Source organism: Hipposideros armiger, unplaced genomic scaffold, assembly GCF_001890085.2.
Source record: "Hipposideros armiger isolate ML-2016 unplaced genomic scaffold, ASM189008v1 scaffold_87, whole genome shotgun sequence".
In the NCBI taxonomy this organism is placed as follows: domain Eukaryota; kingdom Metazoa; phylum Chordata; class Mammalia; order Chiroptera; family Hipposideridae; genus Hipposideros; species Hipposideros armiger.
The window spans coordinates 1,403,609-1,425,974 of NW_017731437.1; the positions used below are offsets into that span (position 1 = coordinate 1,403,609).

The following is a 22,366-nucleotide window of genomic DNA, read 5'->3' on the forward strand; positions in this document are numbered from 1 at the left end:
CGCCAACCTCTGCATGTAAAGCAAGGTTTCCTGAACGGGTCTGACGCACGTGTCCTGACAGTCTTTGCTTTTAATCATAAAAGCCTTCCTTTCTCCCTTTCCACGTGTTCTGCCCCTCAAAGACCCACTCGCAAAGCATCTGCTCCGCGAAGTTTTTCTAGAGCACCTCACCCAGAGTAAGCCCCTCCCCGCCCCCTGGGCTGTACCATGTATAGTTGCTTGTATTTTCATTTACCTTTGTGAACATGTGTTTCCCCAACACATGGTGTAACCCTCTTAGGTCAAGATGACGTATTACTTAGTGCTTCATCATTCCCAGTGTCTGGGGGGCAGTGTTATGGGTCCCAGAGACACACAATCAATACCTGTTGAATAAGGTACAAGAAAACAGTAAAGGACAGGGAGGCATTTGAGTCACCAGTTATCAGCTGCCCCAGGATTGGGGGGGGAGGTGAGGTCCTTGCCCCTCACGTTGACCTCACCATCTTCTGAGAAAGTCCTTCAGGGACTTTACCTGTTGTGACATTGGACCTGAGGAACATTAGAAATTGAACTGCCCTGGGGCCTGCTGCAGCCTGATCCACATTTCTCTGGGTCTCCAGAATTACTGCCCCATCCACCCCCAACTTCTCCCAGAGCAGGTAAACCAACCAACCAACCAACCCCCACATGGGGTAGATCATCTAGGCCAAATTATTCAACGGCTACACACATGTCCAGCTGATGGACCCAGCCATAAGCCGTGCTACCTTCTGAAGCAAAAGGAAACCACTTCTCTTAACACAGAGAGCCCCTCAAGATTTAATATACCCCACACTGAACCCATCTTCATTTTCTCAGTTTTCCCCCAACTGAACCTCCTCTCGTACCCCCTCCGTCAGTGAACATAACCATGAGGTTCCCAGTCAATAAGTCCTAGGGGCCATCCTTCACTCTTCTCCCCCTTGCTTTCTACATCTATCCTTTTCCTTATACAGTAACATTTACTGAGCACCTACTGTTTGCCAGGTGTTTGGTATACTTTAATAATAATAATAATAATAACAATAATAATAACAGATTAAAAAGTCCTACCCCGGAGGGTACAATCTAGCAGGGGAAAAGAGATAAAAGATAAATAAACACAATGAGTAAACTACACAGTATGTAAGGAAGTTATTCATTTCCTTTTGCAGCTCTTAACAAATTACCACAAACATATTAACTTAAAACGCCACAAATTTATGAGCCCACAGTTCTGGAGCTCAGAAATCCTAAAACCAAGATGTCAGCAAGGATGCGTTCCTTCAGGAGGCTCTGAGGGGGGATCCATTTCCTTGTCTTTTCCACTTTCTAGAGGCTACTTGCATTCCTTGGCTCATGGTCCCCATCTTCCATCTTCAAAGCCAGTCGCGTAGCATCTTCAAATCTCTTTTTCTCTGATCTTGGCTTCCACTGTCACATCTTTACCCATTCTGACACTCCTTCCTCCCTCTTATAAAGACCCTCAGGATTACATTGGACCCAACTGGATAATCCCAGCATCATCTCAGGGACCTTAACATCATCACCTCTGTGAAGTCCCTTTTACCATGTAAGGTGACCTATTCACAGGTTCTGGGGACTAGGATGTCAACGTATTCAGGGAGCTATAATATTATTCTATCTGCAATGGACGGTGAAAAAAAGAGAAAGGAGAGCAGATGAAGGGGGTTCCAGAGTGGGGTAACAAATAAGTTTTGTCTATTCTACCTCTGGAACCCCTCCCACCTCCTACACCCCGCTGCAGGCCTCTTACTAGGGTCACCAGGGCCTCCCTAATGGGCTCCATCCACAGTGACCTCAAAGCTGACCTGGGGATTGGCTTCTACCTTATTTAAAGCACGGTATGCTGGGGGCTTTCTTAGAGCAGCTTAGCCTATCCTCAACTGGTCCCCATTTGTTGGGTGATATTTGTTTATCTCCTCACCAGACTGTTAGTTCCAAAAGGCAGTGACTGACTCTATGATTGTTTGTCCTTGTAGCTCTGGACTAGGACACAGATCGTGTGTGGCCAGCCTGTCACATTTTTAGGCATCTCTGACAAGACATCACATTTAGGATTGGAAGTATTCACACTCAAAAGCCCCAGTGCCTAAATTCCTACAAACTTCCCTTATTTCTCCACTGAAAAGATAGAGAGGAAAGGCAGTGAACGATGAATTTGGGATAATGGTTTGGGGCCTATCTGAAGGTGCCCAGAAACAGCCACTGTTCCAGACCCGCTCAGGCGTGGAGGGATGAAGCAGGCATTTGGGCACATAATGTCACAGGAAGGGCCCTCAGGCTAGGTGTCTAACCTCAGCCTGAGATCAAGCACGACAGAACCATGTTGTGTTTTAATGGGGTGCTTTCCTCAAAAAGGAACGTTTGGATTTCACTGTTAAAAGTTGTCCCCTGTTTACTATCCATGTATAATAATCAGTGTGACACCAGCGTGACTCCCAAAATATTTGTGGGAGAAAGTATCCTAGTGCCCGCCCTGGAGCCTGGCACAGAGTAGGTGTTCAGTATGTATTTGGGGCTCCATGAGTAATGATAGCTAACAGCTACCGATCTCTGATTTGGGGCAGTGGTCTCCCAACTGCTCTCAATGCTTCCTTGTTCCATCCTCCTTCCCCTCCAACATCTCTAGCCCACCCTTCACATACACACACCAGGTCTCCTGGTTAAAAGCCTCTGGAGCTTTCCATAACCTCCAAGCCCAGGTCTTAGCCTGATCCTGCCTCAGCCTCCACCCCCAACTCCTGCTTTCTCGTCTTAGGCCACACGCTGTGTGTGTGGCTTTTTATCATTTGCTGAAAATTATGTTTTGTTTTGTAGTGAGAATCCTTGTTATCTCCACTATCATTTCTTCTTTCTTGTGCATATGAGTTTTCAGAAATACGTTGCTTGATGTCTAAACTTTAGGAACTGTTTAGTGGTCTATTATTGTTTCTAATTTAATTCCACGGGGTGAGAGCCCATACTCTGGGTGAATGCTGTCCTCTGAAATGTGCTGAGACACACCTGGCAGCTCAGCATGTGTTCTATGTACGTAAGTGCCCTCTATGTACCTGAAAAGATTGTTCTGCACTTTTGGGGGGGTGTTCTGTGTATGTTGGCTTGATCAGGTTTGTTAGTTGTATTCAAATTGTCTAGTATCGTAATTATTTTTAATCTGCTTGTCTAGGCTTGTGGAGTTTTTTTTTTTCCCCTCCTTTTAGTTCTTCCACATTTGCCATATATCTATATCAAGATGCTTCTGTTTGCCTGGGGGACCCTGACTTATACAGGGTCTGAAGCAAGGAGAAAAAGGTCTTGGCTCATTTTGTAAAGAATGTCCTCTCTGAAGTTTGAAGGGAGAATTCACTTGACCAGTTCCAGTTTTTTTTTTTATGTTTCTCTGTAAGATCAGGATGATCCTTGAGACTCCAGGCCAGCTGGACATTTCCTACGAGGACAAAAACAGCTCTGCCCAGCACAAGGTGACATTTTTCCATATTCAACCCAATTTCAGTTTTCAAGTTAAAAAACAAAATGATCCTGTTGGTAATTAGGCTGCAGGTTCAGCATGAATTGTAGAAATCTGATCTTCACTGTTTTGAAAACTAGAAGACAAAGGGTAGCACAGAGTCCTGTCTGGTGTGAAGAATTGTCCGAGAAAGGACAGAACAAGCAAAGAGGGCTGGATACAGGGTGGCTCGGCCCTGTCCTCCAGGTCTGAGTTATTTGGAAGACAAGGTCAGTCCTTACAACAAAGAAGAACATTTCAGGCAACATGTCGAGTTTTGTCTCCACGTTACACTACTCCAACTTGAACTTTGGAAAAAAATCTGAGGCCTTTCCCAGGTTTCCTCCTCTGAACAGGCCTCAGCAAGCTGAGACTCAATGTCTTTATTTCTAAAAATAATATCAACTTGGATCTCTAAGCCACTTCTCTCTATAGGACACCAGAAGCCACGCTGGGGCGAGAGCAAAATACTGGGCAGACAGAGCCAAGCATGCTGGGAGTGACCCTCCCCAACTCCAGCAAGGACAGTGGTAGAGAGCAGCTGCTGTGGTGGCCGCTGGAAAATCCGAAATGGAATCGCATGGTAAAGGCCTCCGTGGGGCAGAACCTCACTTATCCTGGGGTTTTCAGTAACTCTTGGCAGAGACATTTCAGGGTATCACAATACCCATACATCAAGAAAGATTTGGGTTCAAGTAGAAACGATCTAGTGCCTTCTACAGCTTCTACCAGATAAGAGATGTTTCCTTGCTCCTAGCACCAAAAGTGTAGCAGCGTTTACAAGCTGGGATCAAAGAGAAAGACGTGGCGGGAGTAAAAAGACCAGGGGCAGTAGGGGCTGAAGGAAGGGGAGCATTAAGGAGACAGCTCATAACAAATCATGGACCAAATAATTCAGAAAGTCACAACGTTCCTGCCCCAAGTGTGCCGAATGTGTCAGGTTCAAAGGGGGCCAGGCTCTACCATAGCTAAAACCCTCAAACAATTCCAGTGTCCAACAACAGCTATGGTCCATCCATAAACTAGAACATCATGTGGTCATTTAATGTCTCACGGACAGTCCCAGAGGCTGTTGGGTGCATGACATGGGGATTATCTCAGGAGTCAACGCTTATCAGCTGTGTGACCTTGAGCACATGGTGTGTGTCTTCCTTTGCCTCAGTTTTCTCCCCTGTACAGAGAGTAAAATAATAATCACTACCTAGATGGGTTTTGTGAGGGTTAAGTGAGTTAATACATGTCAAGCAGTTAGAACAGGGCCTGGTATGTAATAAGCTGGTAGGTGACAGGAGATGGAAAATGTTCACACATTTATTAGTTCAAGGAAATCAGGAAAACAAACCACATACATTATTTTAACCAAGAACTTACTATAGAGATTTGGTCAAGCGGGTATTACAGGACAGAAATGACAGAAAGAAGCCACTGGGGGGCAGAGAGAGAAAGTAACTGCCAGAAGCAAGTACCCACCCAATGGCTGGAGAACAAGAGGAGAGGTGGGTGATGGGATCCTAGCAGCCTGGTGGCAGGGTCCCATGGAGCTGGGACTCAGATCTCTGAGGAGGCGGCACTGCTCAGATGGTGACGGTGTCTCTGAGAGGCACGAAGAGGCTGGTTCTAGGAGTGCAGGGACACTGGAACCCAGAACTAAATGTCACCATTACCACAGCGATGCTCAGACCAGGGAGCGACGGGAAGCAGCTGGTCCTTTCTCTTCCTCCAGCGGTGCAGGATCCTAGCGCCCCCTGTTGGCAGAGGCTGGAAGGGAGCCGACGCCGAGGAGAAACTTGCAGTTGCAGCAGCATCACCCAGCAGCGTATGGTCCCCACTCTAGACAGACCCCATCCGTCCCTCCCCACAGCCTCCGGCCAGTAGACAGCAGACAGGAAGAGGAAGGGAAGGGGAGGAGGGGGAGGGAAGGAGGGGGGTGGGGAGGAAGAGGAGGGTGGGGTGTGCAAGGCTAGAGGGTTAAAGGCAGGCCTGAATGAGAGTGTGGCCACAGGAGGGACAAAACAGAACAGGCTGGCATAATGGACTTCAGCAATCAAGACGTGGTGTGGTCAGACCGGGGCCCCGAGAGTGGCGGCTGGGGTCAGACGAGGGTGAATATCATTCTAGGTGAGCGAGAGGACGTGGCAGCGATGCAACTCCCAGATCCCAAGTTTCTGCACGTTCTCAGCAGTACTTAGAGCCAACAAGATTGCAGTCGGGGGCCAGACACGCCCCAGACAAGGAGCGAACGCAGCAGGACCAGGGCTGAGAGTGGTGAGGCCGGGAGCAGCGGGTCCGAGCAGGCAGGGCACAGGAGGAAGAGAAGTGGTCTGGAGGCTGCACGGCGAGCTAGTGGGCCTACACGGGGATGGGTGTGGGGAGGTGGGGGAGCAGGAGGCAGGGCCCCTTGGCCCACGAGTGGGTAGCTCAGACCTGGACCCGGTCCTGGTTCTGCGGTTCACCTGGGGCGGTCCCTCAACCTGCACCTGCATTTCTTCATCTGTGAAAAGATGATCACAGTAACTCCTCCCTTGGGGGTTGTGAGAAGTAATGAGATGATGTGTAAAAGTATATGATTAGGTCGAGGAAGGTGTCCTGTGGGACTTTACCCACTGCCAAGAATAAAACACACACCCCATTCTAAATTCAGAGAACTGCCAGCTGGGGGCGCTGCCTGGCAGATGCCATTCAGCACTGATGCTCTCTAAGCCTGTGTGATGAAGCATCCATCCATCTACCCCCTCAGAAGATGGATACCATCCCCACAGCCCCAGAGCATGGATGGAATTACAGCTTCTAGGATTTGGGACCGGAGGAACTCCTCAGAGCAATAGGGCATGAGGCCACCTCCAAGGGACAGCAAGAATATATGACCCAGGGGAGTCCCTTGGGAGAGTCTCTCGGCAGCAGGCCTGTGGAGCCCCACTTGTCCACACCGAATCTCTAGAGCACCCATTCTCAACCAGGGAAAGTTTGCCCCCCGGGGACACTGGCAATGTCGGGAGACATTTTTGGTTGCACACCTTGGTGTGGGTGTGTGGGGGCGGCTGCTGGCATCTAGTGGGCAGAGCCCATGGACGCTGCTGAACAATGCACAGGACAGGACCCCACAACCAAGAATGGTCCAGCCCCAAATGTCAGCAGTGCTGAGAATGAGAAACCCTGGTCTGAAGAGGGAGCTAGATCAGCAGTCAAGACCCAGAGAGCACGGGACAGCCACGTCACCACCACAAACCAGTCACCGCAGGGAGCACATCTGTTTTCCATTTCTCTCTTCCCTTCCTCAACCTCGTAGGAGCAAGCACAAAGGCGTGTGCGAGATATCCCGGCCTGCGCTGGGGAAAGATGGGGGTAACTTGAGACGAGTCTGACTTTTTAAACAAACAAGTCTTAAACACCACCCAGAAATGACTGGGAAAGTGGAATCAGACTGTGGTGCCTTAGTGGGGAGCCTTATGCTCAACCGGAAAGGGGATTTTGACCGAGCACAGCTGGCGGTAGTTACTGGAAAAATAAAACCTTTTCTTCATGCGCACCTCAGCAAGACAAGTCTCCTTAACAAAAGCCACTGGGCATATGCCTTGCCTGGTGCACAAAATAATCTTGCCTGGCACAAAATAAGAGCTTGATAAGTGTTGGCCACTTGTATTAAGAGGAAGGTGGCCAAAACATACTCAAAGGAGTCTATTTTTAAACTACAAAGCAGTTTCCTTAAGGGTGAAGCAGTTCCCTAAAGTTACCCCAATTCTTACTTCCTGAGTCACTGAGAGTCTCCAAAGGTGGCTGGCTACCTGTAACTCCTTCTCCCCCCGCCCCCAGCCGTTTGCTCACGAGGCGCCCTGGAAGCTGGGCTGGCCTCGCTGACTTGCTGAAGGGGTGGAATGTGGCAGAGCTGATGTTGTGGGGCTTCTGAGGCTAGGGCATGCGAAGCACGGCAGCTTTGCCTGCGTGTCTTGGAATGACTGCTCGCGGGACATTCCCTCTTGGAACCCATGGCGCATGTCACATGGAGAGGGCATACACAGGTGCTCCGACAGCCCCAGCTGAACTAGCTGACAGCTTGCCGCAACTGTCGCCATGTGAGGGACCCATCTCAGGGGTTCAGCCCATTGACACTGCCAGCACACGAGACCCCCAGTGAAAACCACCCAGCTGAGAGAAGTCAACCCACAAAGGGCCTAGTACATTATTGCTTCCAGCCACTGAGTTTTAGGGTAATTTATTACACAGAAACAGATAATTGGAATGCTTCCCTAGGGAGCCAAGTGCTCTCAGAAACATATGCTCTTTTCTTGGATGAAAAATTGTCTTTCTAGTGATTGTCCAGGAAGGGCTCCAACACGGGGTATTACAAGCCCAAGTTCCAGCTTACACGTAACACCAACTCCTAAGCCAGGTAACCTTGATGTAAAAGTATTCCTCCCCTTCCCTCCCTGCCCATTTCTTCCTCCTTTCTATTCTCCTCTTCCTGTCACGCCTCTTCCATTCCTCCACGAATTTCAAACCGCTATTCTGAAACCACCACCATAGAAACACAGTCAGGTTCTTAGAAATCTGACCAATATTGGAAAATACGGTGTGGAGGGAGCAGGAAAATTCAAGGCTATTCATTGGAGGTTAGCCACCAGGGTGCGGTCTCTAAGTCCTCACAGTGGGAAGGTAACTTTGTCTTCCTTTCACACAAGGGAAATTAGAATCCCCTGGTCATTAAATACCAATTAGATATTAAGAAAAAACATTTCCAAAATTGTATTACGACTCAACAGGGAAATAGGAGTTAATTGAGCTGAAGTCCTGAGAGTGTCTGCTTCGACACCAGCTAGTGGGTGTGACTGTAACTGGAGAAAGGGCTCCACGTTCCTGGAGCCTGTGTGGCGGCCGGCTTTGTCCCCATTCCCACATTCCCACGCTGGTGTCTGGGAGGATGTGGGAGGGATTGTTAATAGTATGCGTCATTTCTTCACTATGCCTGATTCATTTCCAGACATGAAATAGTCATTGGGACCATGACAATTCAGGATGCCCTCCGAGAAGTCTTCTGTGGCATTTCCAGAAATCGCTTAGAGTCCTTGGAGTTTGCCTACCTGCTTGGAAAAAATGTTTCAGATCCTCCTTTTATGCGACGTCAGTGGTTCCCAAATTTGCCCGCATATGAGAATCACTAGGGATCGTTAAAAACTTCTGAAGCCACGTGCCACACCAGTTAAATCACCATCTCTGGGCATGAGGCCCAGGCAACTGGAGTGTTGAAAGTCCCCGGGGGTTTCCCATGTGCTTCCTGGTTTGGGAGTCATGGTGCTAAATGACCCTGTAAGGGTCAGGCCACCCGGGGCCACTTTCTTGTTGCCTCCTCTGAGACAACTGCTTTCCTTTAGGATGTCCCGAGGCCAAACCCACTTAGAATCCTCTTAGCACTTACTATGTGCGAGCCATTGCGTAGAGCCTTCACAAATAAAAAACGGCCAGATTAAAAAAAAATCCATCTCTAATGTACTTTTACTTTGATAAAATGGCAAGTATATTTTCCCAAATACAAAAATACACTGCATGAGCGGTTATCCTTGGGTGGGGGTGCAGTGGCTGGAAGGGGAGTACCAGGGGTTTCTAGGATGTGTCATTATTTTTTTTATACAGGTGTGTTGGTTCATAAGTTCATAGTTTATGATCTGTGTGCTTTTCTGTATGTATTTGTACTTCAATTAAGACCCCACACATATTGCATAACTATGGGGGGAAATACAGAAAAGAAAATATCAGTGACAACCAAGGGTTGGCACCTAGGGCTTACATAAGTGACACTACTCTTCAGACAAGGTGAGCCCCCCAAATGCCACCAAAGTACTGCCTGCAACCCCTCAGCCTTGTAAGGAGGCGAGATGCCCCGTGAAGTTGCCTGAGGCTAAAATACTGGACTGCAAACACTTTAGAGCTGAGGGAAACTGGCTGGAAAAGAAGGTGGGACCACCACACTTTCCCACGACGAAGATGATCTCCTAGATCTAATCAGGCTCGTCTGGGCTGCCTTTTCCACTAGGCCTCAAACCCTGGGTTTCTGCATCCTTCCTTGTAGAGAGACCCGTTCTAGCTAGAATCCTGTTAAGTCAGTTAAGCCAGAATCCCCCATCCTCGTGTCTAATCTCCTTCAACATCTGCTCAGGTTCCTCATCCTTCACCATCCCCAGGTGATGTCTGATCACCCTGGCCTGCCTTCGGCAAGACCTGCTAGGTCAGTTTAGCCAGAATCCCCTGACCCCTGCTGTTTCCTCGTAGTAATTTTCCATCCACTGACCCCCCCACCCTACTCCTTGGCCATACATTCCCTCTTTACCATATATTCGGAGTTGAGCCCCATCTCTGTCCCCCCACTCCTACTGCATCGCTCACAATGGTTCTGAATGAAGTCTGCCTTACCTTCCTTTAACAAGTGTCTTGAACATTTCTTTACCACCACCCAAATAAGAATTTCAACCGCAGCCTTAGAAATGGACATTTTGTGCATTACAAAATGATGATCCTGAAAGGGACAATGCTGATTCCTTTAAGTCCCTTATTTTGAAAAAACAAAAAATTGAGGTGAAATGCACATAACATAAAGTGAACAATTCAGTGGCGTTTAGGAAATTAAGTGATGTGCGACCACCACCTCTATCTAGCTCCAAAACACTGTCATCACCCCAAAATAAAACCCATACCATTAAGAAGTCACTCTAGGGATGGCTGGGTGGCTCAGTTGGTTAGAGCGCGTGCTCTGAACAAGGTTGCTGGTTCGACTCCCGCATGGGATGGTGGGCCGCACCCCCTGCAACGAGAGTGAAAATGGCGACTGGACTTGGAGCTGAGCTGTGCCCTCCACAACTAAGATTGAAGGACAACTTGACTTGGAGATGGGTCCTGGAAAAAACACAGTTACCCAATTTAAAAAAATGTCACTTTACATGTCCCCCTCCCCCAGGCCCTGGCACCCACCAGGCTGCTTTCTGTCTCTATGGATTTGCCTATTCTGGGAAGTTCACATCAATGCTATTATACGATACTGTGGCCCTTGCATCTGGCTTCTTTCACATAACATACTTGAGGTTCATCCCCACTATAGCATGTATCAGCATTTCATCCCTTTTCATGGCCAAGTACTATTCTAGGGCACTTTGTTTATCCATTCATCCGTTGATGGACATCTGGGTTGTTTCCACCTTTTGGTTAGTGTGAACATCCATGTACGAGTTTTTGCATGGATGTATGTTTTCAGTTCTCTCAGGTCTATTCCTAGGAGTAGAATTGCTGGGCCATAGCGTAACTCCATGTTTGACTTTTTTGAGGAACGTTGAGTCTCTTGTTTTTTTTAAAGGATGTTTTTCTCAAGGGCTGGTGGGTGACACTAGCTTTGTTTTCCACATCCATTAGGACCAGTTTTTCATGGCTGACCCGTTGAGTACGCACAACATACAGGTCTTGGTTTAAAATTAGAATCGGGCTTCAGGGCCTCAGCATTTCATAAGTGCCTGAGACCTCACATAGGCCTTGGTGTCCTGGGGTTTGCTGTGGCTCCTGGCTGCCACTTAGCCTCTCCCCAGCCGCTGGGGCTCCCACTCAGTTAAAGGCTGCAAAATAGGAGCCAACATGCCTCTTGCCCTTAGGAATTGCACATGCCTGCCAAGAGATGAAGGCGGCAGATCTGACCCCACCCTAATCATATCTTGTAGCCACTGAGTGTCTTCCCTCCTTAAGTGCTCAAAGGTCTCAATCTGAGAACCAAGTAGTCACAGATACTTGTCACATCGCAAGTGGGACTCAGCCTAAAATGGTGGGATCTTTGTGCTTGTTTGCAAATGCCAAGTTCTGATGCTATGGATTTTTCCAGGCCATGTCGGGTCAGGAAGACCGATGTGCCATTTTAACACTGCACCGGGAGCCATCTGTCCTTCCCTCCAGGGACCCATCAGCCTGCTGTGCGGAGCCAGGAGGAGGTGGAGTGTGGGACTGTGTCCTTCCTGAGTTCAGTGCGTTGCCACAGCGGCCACCTGGTGCCCAGATGTGGCTCCCTCCCCTGGTTGCTGGGCTGTATCTGCCAGAGATGCAGGAGGTCAGCCCACAAGCATTTCTCCAGGACTTCTTGTGTGCAGAAGCGTGCTAACTGCAGCTGCAGGAAGGAGATAAAAAATGTTCTCCAACCAACACCTAAGAGCTCCTCACTGCTCAGGGGCACTCTCCAGGATCATTCTACTTTGTTTGTTTGTTTTTTTAAAAATAGTTGCACTAACAAATTAGTCCATAAGCTTTGACAGGGAATCTCTCGGCTCCCCATTCCATTTTGAAACAGCGAGTTTCAGAGAAGGCTGCTAGGATCATCTGATGGTGCCTTGAAGGAGAAATGACATCTCCACTCATTCTCAAGAAGCTAGCCATGTCACCGTGGTCAGCGCCCTGGGCAGCGAGCTAAGGGAACAAGAAGCTCTGCTTTTAAAAAGGGCTCTCTTTTAGGATCAAGAGCATCACTCCCTTTGCTCCAAAAAAGGCTCCACGCGTGTGGAATTAGGTTGCAGTGTCCCTTGCCCCAGACCACTTCTTTAGCTCCAGCTGTCCAGCCCATCCTGTACAATCATTACTTAAATTACCAGAGTTGTGTCTAGAAAGAACCAAAGGGTTTGACCTTCAGGAAGAGGTGAGCCTCCAGGAAAGGCGGTCTCTATTTTCGGGATGTGGATAATGAGCGTGAGGGGTAGGCAAGCCCCGCTCCAGGCTCGTGTCTTTTTGGTGCTTGACGCAGGAGGGTGTCATGCTCCTCTTCCATCCCCCCACCCCACTCCATCTCAAATTAGCTTCTATGTTAGAAGCCTGCGTGGCTGAGTGGTTTGGGTAAAAGACAAGAGGGACGCATCCCCAGGTGGCCACCAGGGGCCGGTAGGGGTCCTGTAGCAGAGTTGCCAGAGACAGTGTGTTTGGGTGGGGGTTGGGGTGAGGAAGGACTTCACCTCCCCCAGGCCCAGAGGGGCGTCCACCCTGGTGGGAGCAAACAACACCAGACCATTAGTGCAAATGCACTGCCTGGCTGGCGGCTGTGTCCAGCCCGCTGTTTGCTTTGGGAACAACCCAAGGACACATCTTAGCTTTACAGAGATGTGAAAGTGGAAAACATTGCACAACAAAAACCCCCGGAAACCTGTGCACACACCCATCCCCTCGGCCCTGGATGCTGGGCTGCTAGAAAACAAAAGCAGCTCTGCTTCCCAGCTACCCTGCCACAGATGTGCCAGGTCCCTCTTTCTGATTCCATTTTCCTGTTAGGAATTGCCCAAGGAGGTTTGACACGTGGCTGGGGCCTCTCTTCCCTTGAATGAGGACTTTTTACCAGTTGTCGGGATTCCAAACCATTATAAATGAGTAGGTGAGAACAAAGCACAGTTGAGTGGCATAGGGCGCTGGCTGCAGCCTCAGAAATGGACTGTATCTCCCCTCACGAGGATCAAGGATGTGGGGTTGGGTTTGGAGACCAGCCCAGAGGCTGCTTTGGGCCGATATTGGAGCCGATGTCAGCGGGAGCCTGTGGAATGTTCCTAGCCACCATGCTCCATGTGGCTGGGCTGGGCCAGCCTCACCACAGAGGAGCAGAAGCGACTGAACTGCCAGGTCACGTGACAGGATCTAAGAGGGCCACACACTTCAGCTGGCTCCCTAGGGGACTGTGCCCTGTGACAAGCCCTTCCTGCAAATGCGAGTGGGAAATCCTGCCAGGCTTAAAATGGATGAGCTGGTCTGCTCCCCCACCCCTTCCTCAGGTGACAGGTTGGGGCTTTGCAATCCAGTAATTACTTTAGCAAAGATGCCAATTTCTCCCTCTTGGATCATTTAAAAAAATGAAAACCAGTTTTCTTTGTATGGGCCTCTGCGAGATGAGCCAAAGACCACGAAATCCTAGAATCATATGCCGATCTGAGCAAAAGTGTTTTCAGGTTCCACACAACAAATGCTTATTCAGGGGACAGCAAGTTCCTGATTCGTGTTCACTTGGTAGTGCTGGGGAAGTGGGGAATGTTAGAAAGTTCTGTAGCCAAGAAAGGACAACTCCCAGCCTATCTCCCTATGCATCTGTAATTGGCAGAATAACGGCCCCCCCAAAGGTGTCCATGTCCTAATCCCAGAGCCTGTGACTGACTACGTTGCCTTGTATGGCAAAAGAGACTTTGCAGCTGCATTAAGTTGAGGCTCTTGAGATGGGGAGATTATCCTGGGTTATCTGGGTGGGCCTGATGTAATCACAGGGTCCCTTTAGAGGGGGGCCAGAAAGTCAGAGTCAGACAAGACGTGACAACAGAAGCAAACGTCAGACAGAGACTTGAAGATGCCAAGTTACCGGCTTTGGAGGTGAAGGAAAGGGTTCTAAGCCAAGGAATGCAGGTGGCCTCCGAAAGCTCCAACAGGAGGAGAGGGAATACGGCCCTGCCAATCCATTTTAAACTTGACCTTCAGAACTGTAAGATCATACATTTCTGCAACGGTAGGAATCTGGTGCACCAACACAAAACTCAATTTTGTTCTTCCAAGGACTGGGGAACAAGCCTATCTGCTCAGGAAGCCAAAGATGCCCTAAGCCAAGGTGTGAGTTACGATCTCAAAGTGGGGGGAGCCAGAGCAGTGTGCACACCTGGGCCAGTACAGACAGACACAGCTCCTCCCAAAGATGGCGCCCCGACCACACTGGGGGATGAGTGGGTCCAGCAGCCAGACTCCCCTTTCCTCGGACACCCTCCGCATGCATGCGCTAGTTCCCTCTTTCAAAACACCTTTCAAAATATAGTATTGCTATATTTTTTTATTAAAATGTGACATTAATTTACACTAGAGTCCTAATAACTTATTGGTTTTTCCTCCCACAGCACTTTGCATTTGAAAAAGATCATGCCCACAGGAGATAATGCAGACCTTTAAAGAACAAATCTCAGCCAAATCTTTCACAGGGAGAAGGCCACGTGAAGACGAAGGCAGAGATCGGGGTGCTGCTCCTACATGTCAAGGAACGTCAAGGTTTGCCAGCCAACCTCCAGGAGCTGAGGGAGAGGCAGGGAGCAGATTCTCCTCACAGCCTCAGAAGGAACCGACCGTGCCAACACCTTGATCTGTGAGACACTAAATACCAGTTAAACCACCCAGGAAACAATAGCCGTCAGACGCTGGGCAAGCAGCTGAAATGAGTGGACTGTGGTGGCCTGTGGAGCCGTCACATTGAAGGGGCTCTGGAAGCTAATTATCCTGAGCGGTAGCCAGGAGCTGCCAGTCCGCAGGTGAGGGAGTGTGGTAGGTAGAGCCTACAGGCCCCCAAGAGACCTGGGTCCCCAGCCTCAGCAAGGACACCCATAAGGACAAGGAGGTCACCCGAAGGGTAGAGCTAAACTCACCCCACCACACACCCAGAGCTGAAACTCTGTAAGCAGCCAAGAATCCTGCATGACCAGCCTGCTCTACCGGATGCCCACATGTGGCATACCCCACCACCCCCAGCCTGGCACGGTCACCAGCATCTAGGGACCTCTCAGAATGGAAAGCCACATCTGGGCTAGAACACAAGTCTTCAAGGGAGTTTACAGAGTTGGACACCGCTGTTTCCCTGCCCTTGCAGCTTCCCAGGCAGAAAGGACTTGAGGTTAGGGGAGGCCTTGAGGCCCTGCAATTCAACTTGGGAACCGAAACCTCCCAGCGAAGGTAGCTTCAGGGAAAGGAGAGATAGGAATCCTCTCCTAATAAAAGCCAGTCATTTGCCATCTGGCAGCCTTGACTCCCAAGTTTCCAGAGAGCTGGGGCCAGGCCTGGTGAATGCCTGCTTTCTTTATCTGAAGAAGAAAAAAAAAAGGGGGTTCTCAGGTGTGCCTCCCTTGGGAGGCTGCCCACAAGGAGGAATGGGGGTTGGCTGGGGGGGTGGAAAGGCAGTCTCTTTCACCTGTGAGACCAGTATTACCTGCAAGCCAAGCTATGGATTAGCAATCAGGTCAGCTCAAACCTGGTGCCAGGCCCATGGTGGGCCTTGCTGGGCACAGTGGCTAGTTGCTTAGTCAGGACCTGGAGAGGGCTTTGAAGATGCTTCCTCTTTCTGGGGGAGACTACACAGCTGGGTTACTGGGGGCAGCTCTGTGACAAGCAAGGGCCAAGGGCCAACGGATACTCAGACATAACTGAGAAGCCTGGGGTAGGCTCAGCCTCCCATGCAGGGGGGTCAGGCCTCCTGGGTTCGCGTCTCAGCTCTGCTGGGAACTGGTTTGGCAGCTTGGACAAGACCCTTCGCCTCTCAGTTTCGGTTCTCCCCATTGTCAAAAGAGGAAAAGCATCTTGCTCTTGCCCAATCCTCCCTCTTGGGCCAGGGATGCTGATGAGTGAGTTTCCGGAGATGAGACCGAGTTCTTTAGAGAGGGGCTGGAGAGCAGCGGCCTGGGTGGGGGAAGGTAAATGACAAGAATGCGGGGAGGGGGGTGAGGGTGGGGGAAGGCAGAGCTGAGAGCGGAGGTGAGGGGGGGCAGTGGGAGAGGAGGCAGGGTGGACAGAGGAGCCATTGTGCGTATTAGAACCGGGGCCAGAGGGCTTTGCCCTTCGCCTCCCTCCCACTGGGCCCTCCAGGGCGGATAAAGAATCTCGAAGGCGGCCCTGCCTCCCCAGGCCCACTGGGTTTCTAGTTAACCCCGCCCCCGCCCGACCCCACGATTCCAGGGGCTCCAGCCTATGGCGCAGGGAGGAAGCACGGAACCCTGTGGCAGGCGGGCTTTCTCACCGCGGACTCAGGCACAGCCAGGTCTTCCCTTCCTTGTGCCTCAGTTTCCCATCAGATTCCAACGTTCAAGGCGGTGGCTTTTCAGGCCTGATAGAAGTGCCCTCCCGAGCGGGGGAGAAGGGGGTGGATGTCCTGGCCGTCTTCACAGCCACCTCCTTCCAGGGCTGAGATCTCAGGGAGCACCACTCCGCGTCCTGCGTCCTCCAGGCGCAAAAGCCCAGACTCTGACCCCTACTGGAGGAGAGGGCTTTGAGAGGATGGCGAGACCTGGCCCCTGGCTGGGGCGCCGAGCCCTCTCCTCCCGACGCTACTCCCGTCTCCGCGTCACTCGACCGCGGCACTGCAGAGCTGCCCTACCCTCCCAGAGCCGATTCTTAGGGGGTGGGGGTGGGGGGCCCGGAAGTTCTACACGAAACCTGGGCGGACGCGCGCCGCGGGGCGCCTAGAGGTTGATGACGCCCCAGCTCCCTCCCCTGGTTCTTAATTTCGCGGAGTTTATCCATCCGTGAGCGCGTCGCTGAGTCACCTTCCCGGAATGCGCACGGGACGCTCAGGACCCAGTCCCGGCTGTCCCGGGGCCGCGCGGGGCCGCGCGGGGCGGAGGCGCGCACCGCTGCGACGCGCGCGGAGCCACCAGCCCTGGGACCCGCGCGCATCCCAGCCTGCGCCTCCCCCCACCCTGGGACCCTCGGGCCCCGCCCCCCAGGTGTCGGGAAACCAAGCCGCAGAGACGTGCCCGAGTCACGGGTGCCGCACGGACCTGCGTCTTCTCGACTTCAAGGGGCGATGCGGAGAGGTGTGTGGCGGTCGGGTGGGGGTAGGTGTGGGCGCGTGAGCTCTCTGCAGTCTGGGCCTGGACCATCTTAGCCCCCTACAGGGGTTTGGTTTTTTCCTAACTTTGGCCCTACCTGGTGTCAGGTCACCAAGCCGGCCTGGCCAACTTCCTCCTCCGGGTCTCCGCACACAACCCCCCCAGGGATTTAGCTCGCGTTGGTCGCGGACACATTCGCCTGTGATATGTATATCACACACACTGACAAACGCGACCCCGTTTGCCTCCTCGTTGAAGTGAAAACTCAAGGCACTTTTGCATCTTCTGGTAAAGCCAGTGGGGTGGGGGTGGGGGTGGGGGACACGCCCCCATCCTTGGCTCTCCAATCCCGATGGGTACCCCTAGGCCTGTTTACACCGCCAGGCCCCCTGTCAGGTGGGTGAGGGGCGTGGACGTGATCGCCCGCTGTATGGGCGGCTTCGCTGACCCACATGAGGTCTCGATGGTGTCCTCTAGGGAATGGATCCAACTTTTGAGGTTCTTGACAAGGCCCCCTCTCCGGACCACAGCCCCTGGCCGGTCTCCCGCCCTCCTGGGGAAGATGCGCTTGGCTGCTTCGGGCTCGGCGATTGCTGCGGAGTCAGGAAGCTAAAAATAACCCTCTTGTGGAGAACAGGGGTGGCAGGAGAGACGCCCCGGCAGAGGCGGGGGTCTGGGCGTCGAATTCCGGATGGGCTGGAGGAGGGCGAATGAAGGGGGCGCTGCATGCCCGCAGCGGCAGCGCGGACAGTTCTTCGGGAAGACCCCGGTGCGGGAGGTCACAGAGTCCAGGGGCCGCTTAGAATGTGCCCAGAGCACGAAGCTGCGCGTGCCCGACACCTCGTCCCGGGCCGCTCGGACTTGGGGTGTCGGGGTGTTCGCGCCGGCCCTGCCTGCGCGTTCGTCTTCACGCGCCGGGACGCTGCGTCGCTAGTGGCCGCGCCGGGCTCCGCGCCTCGCCAGCTGCCTCCGCCTCTCCCCCGCCCGGGCTACGGCGCCACCTTCTCGCCGGTCGCCTACTTCTTCGAGGGGCGGGAGTGCGTGGTCGCTCCCCGGGACCCAGTCAAAGGCCTGCGCGTGGCCGAGTCGCTGGCGAGGACCGTGCCTGAGGTTGCGCGGTGAGGCCGGGGACCCGGGCCGCGCCTGGCGCCCGTTCCACCCCCGCGGGCGCGCGGAGTGCGGGGCGTGGCCAGGCCGGGAGCAGAGGCTCCGCGCCCTCCCCGCACGGCGGCGAAGGGCGGCCAAGTTGAGCGAAAAGTTGAAGACCTGAGGTAGCGAAGCGGCGCAGTCGGCGTGTGTCCGGCGCTCCAGCTATCGCTTAGACGCCGGACTGAGCCCAGGACTAGCTGCGTTCCGCCATAGGCCACTGTAGGAAACGGGGGTGGTGCCTCCACAAGCAAACCGGACCGACTGGGTAGGGCCGGCCGCCCGCCCTGCCCTCTTGCGGTTCGTGGCTCCTGGGCAGTCCGGGGAACTGGGCCACGCACCCCGTGGCCTCCGCGCCCACTTGGCACTCAGCTAAGGGAGGCGGCGGCCAGCGGCCGGACTCGGGCTCAACCCTCGCGCGCCCCTGGCGCTGCTCCCACGAGCGCGGCGCGCGTCCCGGCGGAGCCGGGCCACTGGAGGCGGCGCGTGGTTGTCCCGGCCGCTCTCGAGTTGGTAGTAGGGGAACCGGCGACTGGGCTGGCTCGGTGTAGGGATCGTTTGCCCTGAGCTTCGTGCCCCGCTACGTCCGCTCAAGTTTTGGGATTTTTACGCAACTAGCCTTGCCTTCCCGGGGGCAGCCCCCGGGGGGGGGTGAAAGGCTGGCACGACGGAGGCAGTCGCGGGGTTCTGACTCATCCGTCGGGCCGGAATCCGAGGAAGAGACCCTTCGCTTCTGGGGGTGGGGATTCAGTTCCAGGACGGGAGCGCCCTCGGCGGCACCGGGCCTCGCCTCTCTGGAAAAACTAGGTCCCCAGCCCGCGGGGCTTCCGGCGATGCCGGAGCGCGCTGATCCTCGCGCGCGTCCCGAGGATATGGCTGGACGCCCCTCACCTCAGGGGGCTGCTCCGGACTTCGCCAGCGCTCTCTCCACTCCCTCAGATCTGGCAGCTGAAGGGAATGACGCGGGTGCCCCCACAGCCCGGGATCCGGGCAGGGAGGGAGAGCCCCACAGCCGGCACCGCGACGCCCGCCTGGGCAGCACCGATAAGGAGCTGAAGGCAGGAGCCACCGCCGAGGGGAGCGCCCCGACAGCGGTGGGGACCTCCGGTGTCCAACTTACGGATCCAGGTTCGTGGCAGCCCTGCGGGGCGGGGCTCTCGGGGAATCCCTTTTCTCCCTGGCCAGAGTCAGCTGGACTAGAGAGACTGGGCTGGGGACGCTCGAGAGAAGCACTGTCCTGGATGAGGTTTGAAGCTGGTCAGGCCCAAGCCAAGGACGGGGTTGCCCTGCTCCCTGCTGGAGGCCGCTGCTTCTGGCCAGTCTGTGTTGCATCAATTACCCGGGCATTTCAGGCACCACGTTTCCACCCCAGTACCCATGTTGTGACTCTCAGCCGCCTAGTGGCCGGTTGGGGACATGGCCTTTTCGGGTTTGTTTATGCAGCGGGTGGCCCCCAGAGCCTGCTCCCACGGCCCTGCCGTGTACTGGTGCTGCTCAACCCCCGTGGAGGCAAGGGCAAGGCCCTGAAGCTCTTCCGAAGCTATGTGCAGCCCCTCCTGGTCCAGGCTGATGTCTCCTTCACGCTCATGCTCACCGGTGAGTGCCTCTCCAAGAGGGTGCAGGGAGCTTCCATAAAGGCCCCCCCTCGCCCCCACCCCAATAATTCCCTATCTCCCCCACAGAGCGGCGGAACCATGCCCGGGAGCTGGTGCAGACGGAGGAGCTGGGCTGCTGGGATGCGCTGGTAGTCATGTCTGGAGATGGGGTAATGCATGAGGTGAGGCCTGCACCAGGAGGCCGGGTGTGGGTGGTCGGGGTGGCCTGTTCCCAGGCTGAGCCTCCGTGCTCCAACAGGTGGTGAACGGGCTCATGGAGCGGCCTGATTGGGAGACCGCCATCCGAAAGCCTCTCTGTAGCCTTCCAGCTGGCTCTGGCAATGCACTGGCAGCTTCTTTGAACCATTATGCTGGGTGAGAGCTCAGGGCCAGAGTGGGCCTCAGTTTCCCCTCAGTGACGCCCCACTGTCAGGTTCTTTTATAAATTCCCATTTGGAAGTTCCCTCCAAAAGAAGGAACTTGGCATTCCTTCTTTTCTGGCGCTTCCACCCGTAGTTCTGGGGCCCTCTCCTGGTGATGCCAGTTGGCTGCCTCCACCTGCTCCGTCTTTCGTCTTTCGTTCCTGCCAACTCCCTAGGGACCCAGTGTCGCCTTGCCTGCCCCCACTTCCCAGGAGGAGGAAGGGGAGGGTGCATGAGGGCTTTTTCTCCTGCAGCTACGAGCAGGTGACGAATGAAGACCTCCTGACCAATTGCACGCTGTTGCTGTGCGGCCGGCGGCTGGTTCCCATGAACCTGCTGTCCCTGCACATGGCCTCGGGACTGCGGGTTTTCTCCGTGCTCAGCCTGGCCTGGGGCTTCATTGCTGACGTGGATATCGAGAGTGAGAAGTTCCGGCGTCTGGGGGAGATGCGCTTCACTCTGGGCACCATCCTGCGCCTGGCGTCCCTGCGCACCTACCAGGGCCGGCTGGCCTACCTCCCCGTCGGACAGGTGGTCTCCAAGATGCCCACCTCGTGGGCCCTGGACCGGCAGGACCAGCAGGGCCCTGTGGATGCCCACCTCGTGCCCCTGGAGGAGCCGGTGCCTTCTCACTGGACTGTGGTGCCGGAGCAGGACTTTGTGCTGGTGCTGGCGCTGCTGCACTCACACCTGGGCAGCGAGATGTTTGCTGCGCCCATGGGCCACAGTGAGGCCGGGGCTATGCACCTGTTTTACGTGCGCGCAGGCGTGTCTCGGGCCATGCTGCTGCGCCTCTTCCTGGCCATGGAAAAGGGCAGGCACATGGAGTGCAACTGTCCCTACTTGGTGTATGTGCCCGTGGTGGCCTTCCGCTTGGAGCCCAGAGACGGGAAGGGTATGTTTGCTGTGGACGGGGAGCTGATGGTCAGCGAAACTGTGCAGGGTCAGGTGCGCCCCAACTATTTCTGGATGGTCGGTGGCCGCGGGGAGCCACCACCGTCTCTGGAGCCACAGCCCCCACCCAGCCAGAAGCTTCAGCAGACGCCACCTCCAGAAGAGCCCTTGTGACCACGCTGTGGGCCTTGCTGTGCCTTAGTCTGTCTACTCAGTCTGAGTCCAGGGCCCTCACTCCTTCCCGCAGGACTGGAGGGCCCCTCACAGCTCATGTGGGGAGAACTAGAGAAGGGTGGGTCGAGGCTGTGCTTTGGAAGGACAGCGTCTGCCCACCCAAGGCAGAAAATGAAGCCCTGGGCCAGGACCCCAGCTGGTCTGACCCCACTGCCTGTGGAAGCCACTCCTTTGTTCTGGGAGCCCCAACCCATGAATCAAATCCAAATAAAGTGACATTCCCAGCCTACTGGTCTTATTCTAGCGGTTGGGGAGGGAGTGCGGTTTTGCTCCTATCCGGACTCTAGAATTTAAGGTTAATGGTGCCCAAGAGTGCCTTCTGAATTGGGCAGTTATTTTGGTCCAGGCTTCTTTTGTGAGGGGGAGTGCCCTGCCCCAGTGACGATTACACCCCCATTGGCCTGGAAGAAGCCAGGGAGCTCAACCAACTGCTTCACCCGCTCATGGGAAGCCAGGCTCAGAGCTAGTACGTCTTATCTAGGGTCACACAGCCAGCTCTTCTCATGAAAAGGGGCACTGGGGAAACTGGCAAGGAGCAAAAATGGCAAGCAGCTGTCTCCTTTTTAAAAGGAGTCTGTCATGTCTCCATTGAGGACTTCAGGGCTGCCCCAACCTCCCCTGGCCTCTGCCCTACCCCACCTCATCCTTGCGAGGGAGTGTTGGGCAGGAGTTAAAAGGAAGCAGCAGGGAGGGGCAGATGCCAATCTCCTAAACTGGGCAACCATTTTGGCTCAAGGCCCAGGCCAGGTGCTTCAATGTCAGCTCCCCCAGCATCTGGAAGGTGGCCGACGTTGCTAAAAACTGGCTCTTGAAGAACGAACACAGCCCTGCCCAGGGGCAGGAGCCCTGCCCACCGAACTGGGTCCTGATTACTCAGCCCCTGAGAATCTCATGACTGGACATGCAGAAGGCATGGAGGCGCAGGGCGAGGTGCTGTGGCCACAGCCTTCCCTGGCAACAGGAGTGTTTTCTCCCCCGAGGAGGGGGTGTGTGAGATGCCCCAGGGGGGAA

General features: G+C 53.9%; 1 protein-coding gene and 1 long non-coding RNA gene across 5 annotated transcripts; one reads left to right on the forward strand and one right to left on the reverse strand.

Moving 5' to 3' along the window:
* Positions 1-5,289: 5,289 nt before the first annotated feature.
* LOC109383750 (uncharacterized) lies at positions 5,290-16,603 on the reverse strand. Its single transcript, XR_002124291.1, has 3 exons — positions 16,254-16,603; positions 10,195-10,301; positions 5,290-6,837 (listed from the first exon to the last, which is right to left on the reverse strand). It is a non-coding gene; the product is annotated as an uncharacterized LOC109383750 (long non-coding RNA).
* On the forward strand, positions 15,317-21,579 carry SPHK1 (sphingosine kinase 1). Of its 4 annotated transcripts, XM_019644452.1 has the most exons (7): positions 16,675-17,049; positions 17,172-17,352; positions 19,150-19,338; positions 19,654-19,806; positions 19,893-19,987; positions 20,065-20,180; positions 20,482-21,579. In XM_019644452.1, exons 2-7 carry the CDS (start codon positions 17,271-17,273, stop codon positions 21,293-21,295), a joined length of 1,449 nt encoding a protein of 482 aa, XP_019499997.1. In that variant the 5' UTR covers positions 16,675-17,049; positions 17,172-17,270; the 3' UTR covers positions 21,296-21,579. The 4 variants fall into 4 exon arrangements, with proteins under 4 accessions (XP_019499998.1, XP_019499997.1, XP_019499999.1 ...); XM_019644453.1 differs by lacking the exons at positions 16,675-17,049; positions 17,172-17,352 and adding an exon at positions 15,317-15,930; XM_019644454.1 differs by lacking the exon at positions 17,172-17,352 and having other exon boundaries at positions 16,676-17,049.
* The last annotated feature ends 787 nt before the right edge of the window (positions 21,580-22,366 follow it).

Coding starts and splice junctions, on each gene's coding strand:
- SPHK1 (XM_019644451.1), top strand. CDS start 19,044: ATGCCGGAGCGCGCTGATCCTCGCGCGCGTCCCGAGGATATGGCTGGA. Junction 19,339..19,653: donor TGTCCAACTTACGGATCCAG/GTTCGTGGCAGC, acceptor TTGTTTATGCAG/CGGGTGGCCCCCAGAGCCTG. Junction 19,988..20,064: donor GAGATGGGGTAATGCATGAG/GTGAGGCCTGCA, acceptor GTGCTCCAACAG/GTGGTGAACGGGCTCATGGA.